Source organism: Amyelois transitella, chromosome 31 (assembly GCF_032362555.1).
Source record: "Amyelois transitella isolate CPQ chromosome 31, ilAmyTran1.1, whole genome shotgun sequence".
In the NCBI taxonomy this organism is placed as follows: domain Eukaryota; kingdom Metazoa; phylum Arthropoda; class Insecta; order Lepidoptera; family Pyralidae; genus Amyelois; species Amyelois transitella.
This window is the reverse complement of record NC_083534.1, coordinates 164,591-178,835: the sequence shown is the minus strand read 5'-3', so window position 1 is coordinate 178,835 and position 14,245 is coordinate 164,591. Positions and strand designations below refer to the sequence as shown.

Here is a 14,245-nt window from a genome sequence, read left to right as displayed (position 1 = left end):
AGTTGCATTTTAAGATCACGATTAGATATAATAAAATTATATTCGCTAAGGCAAGTTTTATTTAGTTGTAAAAAAAATATTTTTGCATCCTCAAAAGCGACAAAAACCAAATAAATTACTCTCCGGTTTGAATTGACGCGATTCGTACTGAGCATACAACTATTATTTTACACTATTTATAACCAATAAGTACATTAATTACATTTAAAATTAAACCTAGTGAGATAAAAACGAGTGACTCACTGTTTGACAGTCTCCGCTGCTGATAACCGTAGCGCGATCGAATGTAAATCGAAATATTTAATAAAAGAACGTTGACAGAACAGACAGACAGACAACTGAGCGTCGGTGGTCGAAACTGTAAGGTGCCTGGTCAAAACGGGGATGCGCATAAAGACACCCGTGTACAAATGACTATTCTTGAAGTTATATACCTACATTACTTTGATAAGTAACCGATGTTCTTACGGTGAGGGAAAACATCGTGAGGAAACGTGCACATTCAGGCAACTGGATGTTTAACCATATGATCCAACACAAATAAATAAATAAATACAGGTTAGGTTCCCCTGCATAGGTTACAGAGGCCAGATGTGAATCGCATCGTGTAAAATCCTGACTCACCCAATCCAGGATCCATGGTCAGGAGTTTACCCCGGACTCCGCTCCAGAGTGGTGAGGATGCAACCGGGACTATAGCCAGGAAAAAGGAGAAGAATGTTGATAGAACATCTCGTCTTTCTCGCTCTATCTGTTCGGTTAACCTCAGGGACAGAAAGAGATAAAAGATGAGAACACCTGCCTTTTAAACGATCGTGTGTAACCCCGACGAACGATGATTTGTGCTTCCGATTTGTAACTTTATCCAAATATGAAAATTATTAACAACAATCACAGCTTGCTTTCTGCTATATTGAAAACGATTACTAGCGCTCCGACCCGACTTCGAACGGCCAGAATTTAAAGACAAAAACCGTCCTCAGAAAACTCCCTTTCCAACATTTCAAACAGGAACAAAATCCGTCCACAACTTTACGAGATTAGAGCATACATACAGACAGAGAAAATACTTTAGAAAATTGTAAAATTGAATACATTACATACCTATAATTTTTAATGACATAATTTGAAAGACTGCACAATTTTGCAGTGCACTGCCATAAACAATTTTTCTCTTAATTTATGTCATTAAAATGGAACCCAATATGGATCCCATAAATTAACTAACAACAAAAAACAGGTACAACATCATTCGCCAAAATCAGTTCGGATTGAAAAAATATATGATAATATAATTAACTTAAAATTACCTTGTTCTAAGTCCAACATAACATTATAACATATATGGAAAAATCACTAATACACCCTCAACTTTCATACAATCCAATCTGGTAGGGTGTTGATAAGTTAAGCACATTGTGTAAATGTCAGTTTAATTTTTTTATATACATACGTAAATTTAATTTAACGATAGTTTTAAATTTTTACGATATAAAAGAAAAAATAAACTAACAGGTACACTTAATCAATAATTATTCAGAAATAAAAAAATTTAATAATAAAAAATTGTGTCGACAAGTTAAAAAAATTACAACTTTTACAATAGTGATTCAATTATTTTCCATACATATTTTACACTAGTCATAAGATTTGAACTACCAAGTCCCAGATTCAATAAAAATAACAAATATTGTATTCATTGATTCATACCAATACTATAACGATGCATTTATTATCGCTGTACATAAGTCTTCATTTCTTTTACTTCCTAGTAAAAAAAAGTAGTTAATTTAAATGTATTATTATTTGGGCCGTGTGATTTCCAGCACCTTAGAATAGAACCACTCTATGTTTTCCGTGGATGTCGTAAAAGGCGACTAAGGGTATAGAGTTGTAAACTTGTGATTCCTCTTGTAGGCGATGGGCTGGCAACCTGAAGCTGTAGCTTTCAGTATTTCGAGACTGCTGGCTGTGTCAGTTTAGGACCACCCCTTCAACAGTCCTTCTGATATCAATTTTTTCACTAATCCTGTTCTGTTGTAATACATTGCCACGTCTACGTCCCTTGCGAGGTAGACAGGGCCGACACAATCTCGAAAAGACTGACAGTCCACGTGCAGCTGTACGGCTTCATACTGGAATTAAGATTCAAATATTATTAATATCATCATCAGGATCATCGCCTACAAGATAGGAATCCCAGGTGTATAAGCGTACCCTCAGTCGCCGTCGACGACACCCCGGGGCGGCGCTCAGTCGCGCAGCAGGCCGCGCGCCTTGGCCGTGAGGCGGCGCACGCGCCCGCGCGACGAGATGGACAGCGGCGCGCTCGGGCCCGCCGCCGCGCCTGCCCACAATTCATTGTACGTTAATCAAACATATACATTATATAAATCATTCATATAATCACGTTTTTATTTCATTGCGGAGTGGAGAGAGACAGCAGTCGTGAAAGGCTGACAGGCCCCGTTCAGCTTTTTGACTCGATGATAAAATTCAAATAGTGATAGGTTGCTAGCTCATCGCCCAAAAGAAGAATCCCAAGTTTATAAGACAATCCCTTAGTCACCTTTAACGACATCCATGGGAACGAGATAAAGTGGTCCGGGAACCACACGGCACTAAGTATGGACAGACAGAGCCAACAGTCTTGAAAAGACTGACAGGCCACGTTCAGCTGTTAGGCTTGATGATAGAATTGAGATTCAAATAGTGACAGGTTGATAGCCCATCGCCTAAAAGGAGAATCCCAAAATTATAAGCGTATATCTGGATTGGGTGAGTCAGGTGTTTACACAAAGCGACTCCCGTCTGACCTCTGACCTGGAATCTAACCCATATTTCTCATCTGGACTATATACTGTACTTGTAACAAAGTAATATAACTGAAATTTTCGTAAAATAAACCTAGTATTTGACGGCTTCTGTGGCGTTGCGGTAGTGAACTTGTCTGTGACACCGGAGGTCCCGGGTGCGAATCCTGGTAAGGACATTATGAGAAACGAATTTTCTCTGATTGGTATGGGTCTTGGATGTTTATCTATCAAAGTATTTATTATAAAATATAGTATCGTTGAGTTAGTATCTCGTAACACAAGCCTCAAACTTACTTTGAGGCTAACTCAATCTGTGTAATTTGTCCCGTATATAAATATTATTATTAATTATTATTAAGTAAGATGCGCTCACCATTATAGCCGTTGAAATAATTATGATCGTTGGTCGCCGCCGACAGCGCCTGGATATCAAAAACAAGAACATTTATTTACCAAGTTAAATAAAAATAGAGTTAACTTTAGTACATACATACATATACTCACGTTTACCAAGTTAAATAAAAATAGAGTTAACTTTAGTACATACATACATACTACTCTGTCAAGAAAGTAGCAGGAAAAGATCAATAATACACAAACTGTTTGTTATTCATCCAAATTTATTTTATCACCTTCAAAATATGCTCCTTTAGAAACGATACACTTACGCCGACGAATAATCCAATCATCAAAACATTTTTTAAACGCTGTTTCCGGAATTGAGGTCAGTTCTCGCCGCGAATTCTCTTTTATGTCTTCTACCGATTGAAAACGGGTGCCACGAAGTGGTAATTTGAGTTTAGGAAAAAGAAAAAAGTCGGCTGGAGCCATATCTGGTGAATATGGTGGTTGCTCGATGGTATTTGTTGAGTGTTTGGTTAAAAATTCGTTCACAATGATGGCCTTGTGCGAAGGTGCATTATCATGGTGCAAAATCCAAGAATTTTCTTTCCACAAATCTGGCCTTTTTCGTCGGATTTGCTCTCTTAAACGCCGCATAACACTCAAATAATATTCCTTATTTACCGTTTGACCTTCCGGCAAGAATTCCGAGTGCACAACACCGCGATAGTCAAAGAAAACAGTCAACATGACTTTGACTTTTGAACGACTTTGGCGTGGTTTTTTCGGTTTCGGTTCAGTTGGAAGGCGCCACTCCGAAGCTTGTTGACTAGTTTGCATGTCAAACTCGTAAACCCACGTCTCGTCACCAGTAACAATGCGTTTCATGAATGTTGGGTCGGAATTGACTCGTTCTAGCATGTCCTCAGCGACACTCATGCGATTGAGTTTTTGAAAAAAATTCAGGTCTTTTGGGACTAGCCGAGCGGCAACATGTTTCATACCCAAATTATTAGTTAAAATGGTACGGATCGACTCGTGAGATACAGAAAGTTCGGTGGCTATCTCTCTCAAAGTTGAATGAGGATTTTCAGTCACTATTTCCTTCACTTTTGCGATGTTAACTTCAGTTGCAGACGTTGATGGCCTACCAGAGCGAGGCAAATCTTCCATCACATCTCGACCGCTTTTGAACGCTTTGTACCACTCATAAGCACGAGTTTTTGATAAAGTCGATTCACCGTAAGCCTTCTGTAACATTTTCAGTGACTCCGAACACGATATTCCATTGGCAATGCAAAATTTAAGACAAACTCTTTGTTCGATGTTTTTATCCATTATGAAATTAGCAATACACACTAGATATGATATAACTAAAAATAGCACTGTATTTAATGTAAACAACAGATGCAACTCAAACTCCGCGCCAAAATGGAAAACAGTTGTGCCAATCTAACAACAACAAAAAAAACAAAAATTTGAATTTGGAACCATAAATAAATAATCCATTCCCGATACTTTTCTGACTGAATATATACTCACGTTTACCAAGTTAAATAAAAATAGAGTTAACTTTTGTACATACATACATATACTCACGTCTATATCAATTGCGGGATAGACAGATCCAACAGTCTCTAAAAGACTAAAAATGCTACGTTCAGCTGTATCGCTTCACAATGGAATTGAGATTCAAATAGTGAAAGGTTGCTAGCACATAGCCTTCAAGAGGATGCCCAAGTTTATAAGCCTAAAATTAAGTCGCCTTATACAATATCTAGAATATCTAAAGGAGATGGAATAGGTTCGATTCTTTTTTCTATTGGTGCCGGGACCCACACGGCACCTTCGGAGAAGGTTTTTAAATTTTAACCGACTTCGAAAAAGAAGGGAACGATTGGAGGCGTTTATCTTTTTATGAAATATATTTGTACTAAGTATTTCCTTAGTGCACATTATTGCACCTATGAATGTACCTAAATTAATTTCTGGTACAAAGTCGGACAAAGAGTACCCGAAACTGACGAGCTTGCATGAAGGGAGAGATGAATGTGGATGAAGCGCTTCCCCGCTTATATAGTCCTCGCTGCAGCGCTGTGGGAGCGCCCTGGGAGCACCCTGTGCCTGAGGTATACCTGAGCGTGCCGCTCCCGGAGCTGCGCGTGGTGGGCGGGCGGGTGCTGCAGCCGCTTGCTGATGGCGAGCGCGGAGTCCTCGCTGCAGCGCTGTGGGAGCGCCCTGGGAGCACCCTGTGCCTGAGGTATACCTGAGCGTGCCGCTCCCGGAGCTGCGCGTGGTGGGCGGGCGGGTGCTGCAGCCGCTTGCTGATGGCGAGCGCGGAGTCCTCGCTGCAGCGCTGTGGGAGCGCCCTGGGAGCACCCTGTGCCTGAGGTATACCTGAGCGTGCCGCTCCCGGAGCTGCGCGTGGTGGGCGGGCGGGTGCTGCAGCCGCTTGCTGATGGCGAGCGCGGAGTCCTCGCTGCAGCGCTGTGGGAGCGCCCTGGGAGCACCCTGTGCCTGAGGTATACCTGAGCGTGCCGCTCCCGGAGCTGCGCGTGGTGGGCGGGCGGGTGCTGCAGCCGCTTGCTGATGGCGAGCGCGGAGTCCTCGCTGCAGCGCTGTGGGAGCGCCCTGGGAGCACCCTGTGCCTGAGGTATACCTGAGCGTGCCGCTCCCGGAGCTGCGCGTGGTGGGCGGGCGGGTGCTGCAGCCGCTTGCTGATGGCGAGCGCGGAGTCCTCGCTGCAGCGCTGTGGGAGCGCCCTGGGAGCACCCTGTGCCTGAGGTATACCTGAGCGTGCCGCTCCCGGAGCTGCGCGTGGTGGGCGGGCGGGTGCTGCAGCCGCTTGCTGATGGCGAGCGCGGAGTCCTCGCTGCAGCGCTGTGGGAGCGCCCTGGGAGCACCCTGTGCCTGAGGTATACCTGAGCGTGCCGCTCCCGGAGCTGCGCGTGGTGGGCGGGCGGGTGCTGCAGCCGCTTGCTGATGGCGAGCGCGGAGTCCTCGCTGCAGCGCTGTGGGAGCGCCCTGGGAGCACCCTGTGCCTGAGGTATACCTGAGCGTGCCGCTCCCGGAGCTGCGCGTGGTGGGCGGGCGGGTGCTGCAGCCGCTTGCTGATGGCGAGCGCGGAGTCCTCGCTGCAGCGCTGTGGGAGCGCCCTGGGAGCACCCTGTGCCTGAGGTATACCTGAGCGTGCCGCTCCCGGAGCTGCGCGTGGTGGGCGGGCGGGTGCTGCAGCCGCTTGCTGATGGCGAGCGCGGAGTCCTCGCTGCAGCGCTGTGGGAGCGCCCTGGGAGCACCCTGTGCCTGAGGTATACCTGAGCGTGCCGCTCCCGGAGCTGCGCGTGGTGGGCGGGCGGGTGCTGCAGCCGCTTGCTGATGGCGAGCGCGGAGTCCTCGCTGCAGCGCTGTGGGAGCGCCCTGGGAGCACCCTGTGCCTGAGGTATACCTGAGCGTGCCGCTCCCGGAGCTGCGCGTGGTGGGCGGGCGGGTGCTGCAGCCGCTTGCTGATGGCGAGCGCGGAGTCCTCGCTGCAGCGCTGTGGGAGCGCCCTGGGAGCACCCTGTGCCTGAGGTATACCTGAGCGTGCCGCTCCCGGAGCTGCGCGTGGTGGGCGGGCGGGTGCTGCAGCCGCTTGCTGATGGCGAGCGCGGAGTCCTCGCTGCAGCGCTGTGGGAGCGCCCTGGGAGCACCCTGTGCCCGAGGTATACCTGAGCGTGCCGCTCCCGGAGCTGCGCGTGGTGGGCGGGCGGGTGCTGCAGCCGCTTGCTGATGGCGAGCGCGGAGTCCTCGCTGCAGCGCTGTGGGAGCGCCCTGGGAGCACCCTGTGCCTGAGGTATACCTGAGCGTGCCGCTCCCGGAGCTGCGCGTGGTGGGCGGGCGGGTGCTGCAGCCGCTTGCTGATGGCGAGCGCGGAGTCCTCGCTGCAGCGCTGTGGGAGCGCCCTGGGAGCACCCTGTGCCTGAGGTATACCTGAGCGTGCCGCTCCCGGAGCTGCGCGTGGTGGGCGGGCGGGTGCTGCAGCCGCTTGCTGATGGCGAGCGCGGAGTCCTCGCTGCAGCGCTGTGGGAGCGCCCTGGGAGCACCCTGTGCCCGAGGTATACCTGAGCGTGCCGCTCCCGGAGCTGCGCGTGGTGGGCGGGCGGGTGCTGCAGCCGCTTGCTGATGGCGAGCGCGGAGTCCTCGCTGCAGCGCTGTGGGAGCGCCCTGGGAGCACCCTGTGCCTGAGGTATACCTGAGCGTGCCGCTCCCGGAGCTGCGCGTGGTGGGCGGGCGGGTGCTGCAGCCGCTTGCTGATGGCGAGCGCGGAGTCCTCGTCGCTGTCCTCGTTGTAGCGCCGCGGGGAGCCCCGCGCGCGCAGCGACACCGCCTGCCGTCACAATACACACTGTTAACAATGACCAGCTGAGACTTGGCACGGGTAGCATTTATAGATATGAACCTTCCTCAGAGAACTATCGAACCTAAATTTCAAAAAGAAAAAATAATTCGTTTACCACTTTTCGACATTAGCGCATACATACAGTGAAAAAAGCGGGCACAATCAGAAAGTCTCAAGAAGCAAAACTGCAAACAAAGCGAAACGTCTAATGAGCAACCAGCTGGCTCGCTAATCGTCCATGTAGCGATACGTCTAACTATCAAGGGGTGTATTTAACAACGTGCCGTGTGGTTCCCGGTAACAATAAAGCAAAAGAATAGGACCACTCCATCTCTTTCGCATGGATGTCGTAAAAGGCGACTAAGGGCTAGGCTTATACAGGGTGACTTTTTATTAAACTGCATAAATTTAACTGTTAAGTGTACTCATCTAAAGGATATTTAAAAACGTTAAAAGAAAATGATCGGTTCATATTTCTGAAAGTACGAAAAAAAAAAAAGGATCGAAATCCACGATCCTAAATACGTCATATCACCCCGGCCGGCGGAAAAGCGACGCGTAAGATTCAGAGGTCAATGACACAATTTTTAAATGTCAGCCTGTATACCATACCCAAACGTTGACTGGAACACATTGCATTAGCGATAAGTCCGCCTCTTGACTGTTTTGTATGTTTTAGTGTTATGGTGCAATAAACAGTTTTATCTATCTATTTCTACTTGGGCTTCCTCTTGTAGGCGAATGACTAGCCTGTCACTATTTGGACATCAATTCAATAATTAAGCCAAGCAGCTGAACGTGGCCTGTCAGTCTTTTGATGACTGTTGGTTCCGTCTACCCCGCAAAGAATATATATAGACGTGATTTATGTATGTATGTATTTAACAAAACGCCTGTTTAGGAAATTGTCTTTCACAATGTTCACTTATGAACATATTTAGTAAGACTTTTAATATCATAAATGTAATGCTGAAATAATCTAAAATTAGCTTCTAAAACTCAACAGACACAGTTGAGCATACAAAAGTTTGTCTTGCTAAAATATATTTTTTTTATTTAGAGAGACTTCATTATATTTAGTGACAGATATATCATAATAAGAATGTTTCATTATAATCCCTGGGAAATTAATTGCTCGAATAACAATGAGAATTACATGAAAAAAAATTGTTTATTGAATTATTTTAGTTATTATTTTTAATAATGGTACTCGCAGAAAACGAGCGAGGGACACTTTGGTGCATATTTTATAAAAAAAATTTTAGATGGCGCTAAATTCGCACGAGCGAAGCTAGTATATAGTAATAAACGCATCTGTAATATAGTTGCCGTGTGGTTCCCGGCACTAATAGAAAAAAAGAATAGGACCACTCCCAACTCTCTCCCATGGATGTCGTAAAAGGTGACTAAGGGCTAGGCTTACAAACTTGGGATTCTTCTTTTATGCGATGGGCTGGCAACCTGTCACTATTTGAATCTTAATTCTATCTTAAAGCCAAATAGCTGAACGTGGCCTATCAGTCTTTATAAGACTGTTGGCTCTGTCTACCCCGCAAGGGATATAGACGTGATAATATGTATGTATGTAATATAGTTAGCAAATAATAATTATAAATAACATCAGAGACTCACAGGTTTCCGCCGGCGGCGGTGCGAGGGCCCGGCGCCGTCTGAAGTAGACGCGTGCGCGTTCTGCTGGCGTTGTCTGCGGATCAAGGCATCAGTCAGTCAGTCAGGCAATTCATGTTATTTTATTACTTCATAAAACGTGCCGTGTGGTTCCCGGCACCAATAGAAAAAAGAATAGGACCACTTCATCAAAGAATAGGACTACTTCGTTTCTTTCTCATAGATGTCGTAAAAGGCGACGAAGGTATAGGCTTATGAACTTGTGATTCCTCATGTAGGCGATGTGCTGTCACTATTTGAATCTCAATTTCATGATACAGCTGAACGTGGCCTATCCAGTATTTTGGAGACTATTGGCTCTGTGCACCCCGCAAGGGATATAGACGTGACTATATGCATGTACGACGTGTGTGGCGTAATCTCTACGCCACAAGTCACAGCAGCCAATCACGCGACACTATCAGCCAATAACAGCGAGAATCCTGAGATTAGCGCGTTCAAACAAACAAACTCTTCAGCTTTACAATATTAAGCATAGATTATAGAGGATAGTTTAGCAAGGACAAGGAGACCTGATGAGCAGCAGCGGCGCGTCGTCGTCGCTGGAGTAGCGCGGCCGGTACTCGGCGTCCGACTCGTAGCGCCGCGCCGCGCCCGGCCCGCCGGAGCCCGAGCCCGAGCCGGAGCCCGACGACGACCACGACGACACCGCCCTCTCGCGGGCGCTGCACGCAACAGACCAATACATTGGATAATTGTGATTAAAGACCAACATTTGAGTGTATACATACATATATATAGAATAGGACAACATCATCTCTTTACCATGGATGTCGTAAAAGGCCACTAAGGGCTTATAAACTTGCGATTCTTTTTTAAAGGGCGATAGAATTGAGATTCGAATAGTGACAAGTTGCTGCCTGTCACTATTTGAATCTCTATTCTATCATTAAGCAAAATAGCTAAACGTAGCTTATCAGTATTAGTATCAGTACTATATGTATGTATGTATACATATATTGTGACTTTTTCGATTTTATATTTTACTTTAAAAATCCTATATTTTGCCAATTTGAAATTTCTCATTTTTAACTATATAATTTTTAACTATATATAATGAAGTATAACGCGATCACCTTGATGATGTAATAATGGTGATGATGATGAGGACTCACCGTTTGTTGGCGATGAGGCCCCGGTCGTCGTCGCTGGCGGACTCGCTCGACGACACGCGGCGACGTTTCCGACGCTAAAACACACAATTCTAATTCAAAACTTTAATTCTTTATTATGGGACGTTTCAACATCACTATATAATTGTCATATCTTTGGGTTTCAAAACTTTGGTTGACGTTTAAAATAAATAACTTAAAACTAAGACCCAGGAACCAGGACAATTACAGAAAGTCCGTTTCTCATCATGCCCCGGCCGGCATTCGAACCAACATAAATACTTAATCCTACAATAGGCTATTTGACAAAGTTCTAAAAACTATCTTAGGGTATTTATTTGTTTATAAGGAGCCCTACAAAAATACTTTTCTGCCTTTATTACAGCTATTTTATTAAAAAATCGAAAAAGAAAATGAAATATTCAAATATGCCGCCAAAACGCGACTTTTGGCAATATGGCGGCCATGGCATGCAGTGACGTAAATTTCGTGTAAATATCATACAAAGCTTGTTGGTGTTTCGAAATTTTTTTATTTTCTCTTGTTTTATTTAACTTGTGCCACGTCATATGTGTGAAAATTATTAAAATGAGTTCCTATAAATGTTGTGCAGTGCCTCAATGCACTAATACAACAATAAAATCTCCTACGAAACTGTTTTTTTCTATGCCGATGGATTTTAATATTCGCAAGAAGTGGTTTCAGATCATGATCTAAGATCAGTGGTTACCAAGATATACTTACATTGATGTTTTCACATTCCTCAGTTGGGCAGCATAGAAATCTGGATTGTTTTTGAAGAAGACGCCAACCATTATTGCGTCCACTTTTGGTAGGTTTCGACTGTCAGCTTTCGCGGAATTGGTTTCCATTATTAAATACCTATGTTATCTGAGTAATCCTGAGCGATCAAACACTTATAAAATCTTGAAAAATAATAGCGAACACTAAGGAACGGTACGATCCACAGTCTGTTTATGGATAATTGACGTCATAATAGAAATAGCCAATCACGTTCGTTTTTAGTCACGTGACAGCTGCATGAAAAACCCTAATTTTCTGAGACGGATTTTGTTAAAATAATGCAATATTTTTATCTCGCGTTAATACAAATCGCTCCAAAAAAATAATATTAAGACTGATGACATAAAAGAAATGTATATTTTTAATACAGTCAAATAGCCTATACTCATCTCGTGTCAGCATGTTCAAAACATGAGCTTATCATTCTTACTTTTGTGTTAGCGTGTTCAATACTTGACCATACGAGTATGTAATTTGTTCCGTCACTTCTTCTACACATGCGCTTCAGAAGCGGTGGCAGTTATAATTAGATTTAAGTGATGTGACGTCAATAAGTGATACCTTGTATCCAATTTTGAAAATAAAAAAAAGTAAAGAAATATTGTCATCACTTTTATGATGTGTGGTTCTCGGCACCAATACAAAAAAGAATAGGACCACTCCATCTCTTTACCGTGGATGTCGTAAAAGGCGACTAAGGGATAGGCTTACAAACTTGGGATTCTTTTTTTAGGCGATGGGCTAGCAACCTGTCACTATTTGAATCTCAATTCTATCAATTAAGCTGAACGTGGTCACTCAGTCTTTTTAAGCCTGTTGTCTCTGTGTACCCCGCAAGTGATATAGACGTGACGATATGTATGTATGTATGTATCATACTGTACTCACGTCGTGTTTCGGAGTCCGCGCGTCGTGTCGGTCCTCGTACGGCGAGGCGTCGGTGTCGGAGGTGTCGGAGGAGCTGGGGCGCGAGGGCGGCGCGCCGTCCGACGCCGACTGTTGGTGCGCGTTTTCCGGCGACGACGCGTACGATACTGCGGACGAGGGAATTCAACGATTATATTGTAATGTTTAAAAATTTAATTATAGATCCTGGAAAAAATTCTACATGAAGAAATGGCAATTTAAAAAAAAATCCGTTTATTCTGTATTCATAATGTATTAATATTTGAGTTCATAATGTTTGCAATTGTTTTAAAAGTTAGAGTGGTCCCATTCTTTTTTTCTATTGGTGCCGGGAATTACACGGAATAGATTTCCTAATCCATTTATAGACATATTGTTTTTCGCATGACGCGTGATTACAATTGTCATTAGAAATACTACTGTGAACTTAGCTGTTAAATTCATTACACAATAAGAAAGCGCGGGAACATCACGGTAGGAAGATGAGAGATAACCCGGGGGAATGGACAGTTTAAATGAGATAGAAAAAGGAGAAAGAGTTGAAAAGCGGATGAGGAAAATAAATATAATTATAATATATACGGGACAAATTGCACAGATTGAGTGAGCCTCGAAGTAAGTTCAACACTTGTGTTACTAAGACTATATTTTATAATAAATACTTATATCAAAATTTGTTTTTCATCATTCCCTGGCCGGGATTCGAACCCGGGCCACACATCGTCACAGTACGCACTACCACCGCGCCACAGAGGCCGCCATCCAGTAAGTAATGTTAGAAGTTATCATGGTACAGGTTGACTCACGGTGCGAGCGGTCGCGGCTGCCGCCCGCCGCGGGCTCGGCGCTGCCGCTGCCGCTTTTGCTCTTCTTGCCAATGCCTTTGCCTGGACATAATACATTTATTTATTTATTTATATATTTATGTAGGTACATCAAGAAAAAAAAATATAAGAATAGAAGTCAAACTAAAGAGAAATTCAGTGCAAGGGCGCTACTTATTTCTAGAGACATTTCTTCCAGCGGGCCCACGTTAGGAATGCGTTAAGAAAGACATCAAATTGGCTTGTGTACATAATTAATAAGATAAAAAGCTTTGTACATACATCCTTTTCTTCTTCTCCCTGGCTTTAGACCCGTTTGCATCCTCACCACTCTGGAGAGGAGCCCGGGGTATGCCTTTGACCATGGACCCTGAATTGGGTGAGTCATGTTTTTACACGAAGCGACTCTGAACGACACGAATTTAACCCGTATTGGATCATATGGAGTTGCCCGAATGTGCAGGTTTCCTTACCATGACCTACTCAATATCCTAACAATTTTGTGAGCATATTGAGTAGGTCTGAGAATCGGCCAACATCTATTTTTCATACCCCTAAGTGATTTCCTTCTGGTTAAAGAAAGTTTAAGGGTTCAAATTATTTAAAAATTATTATATAGCAAAATAACGTTTGCCGGGACAGCTAGTATACCTACAGCCTACTAATATTATAAATGCATAAGTTTGTGAGTACGTCAGGATGTCAGTAGGTATGGATGTTTGTTACTCTTTCACGCAAAAATTACTGAACCGATTACGATGAAATTCGGTATGTTATCCCGGAGTCCCCGCCGGAATGATTCCACGCGGACGAAGTCGCAGGCGGCCTCTAGTATTTAATAGTTGTGTAGCGGGAGCGATGATTCGGCTCGACCGCCACCAAAGGGAAGATCTTCCGCCAGGCTGGTGTGACGCCTGGGGAACCGCGGTTTTTTATCCCGGAGTTCCCGCGGGATTGCCAGGGTTTCCACGCGGGCGGCCTCTAGTATATCTCACCTTTAGCGCTGTAGAGCGGCGCGTCGCTGTCGGAGTCGCGGGTGAGCGCGGCGCGGGCGGCCAGCGCGCGCCGGCTGGCGCTCAGCAGCGGCTCCGACGATGATGATGATGACGATGATGATGATGACGAGCGGCCGCGGGACGGGCGCGCGGGGGACGCCGAGCCGGACATGTCTGCGGGGCAGGGTGTTGGGGTCAATGTACAATTTCGTAGTATCAGTGTTTTCAAGACTGGTGGCTCTGTCTACCCCGCAAGGGATATAGACGTGACTATATGTATGTATTTCTCGGATAGGCGTGTAACATCTTCGTTTTCATCGTCACTCACCGCCAGATGAGATGGATCACAAATACCTAATACAATGTTTACTAATATTAT

The 14,245-nt window shown here is 44.9% G+C and overlaps 1 protein-coding gene across 1 annotated transcript in view; it reads right to left on the bottom strand.

Annotated features, from left to right (window-relative positions):
* Nucleotides 1-1,994: 1,994 nt before the first annotated feature.
* The window catches only part of LOC106129198 (bromodomain and WD repeat-containing protein 3), a 39,856-nt gene continuing 27,605 nt past the window's right edge, over nucleotides 1,995-14,245 (bottom strand). Inside the window, exons 35-44 of the mRNA XM_060953077.1 lie at nucleotides 13,867-14,040; nucleotides 12,854-12,934; nucleotides 12,030-12,175; nucleotides 10,341-10,414; nucleotides 9,738-9,890; nucleotides 9,169-9,241; nucleotides 7,390-7,524; nucleotides 3,190-3,238; nucleotides 2,218-2,347; nucleotides 1,995-2,135 (exon numbers count right to left, since the gene is read on the bottom strand). Of these exons, the coding sequence (XP_060809060.1) occupies nucleotides 2,253-2,347; nucleotides 3,190-3,238; nucleotides 7,390-7,524; nucleotides 9,169-9,241; nucleotides 9,738-9,890; nucleotides 10,341-10,414; nucleotides 12,030-12,175; nucleotides 12,854-12,934; nucleotides 13,867-14,040 (980 nt within the window). The 3' untranslated portion in view covers nucleotides 1,995-2,135; nucleotides 2,218-2,252. The remainder of the gene's footprint in view (nucleotides 2,136-2,217; nucleotides 2,348-3,189; nucleotides 3,239-7,389; nucleotides 7,525-9,168; nucleotides 9,242-9,737; nucleotides 9,891-10,340; nucleotides 10,415-12,029; nucleotides 12,176-12,853; nucleotides 12,935-13,866; nucleotides 14,041-14,245) is intronic.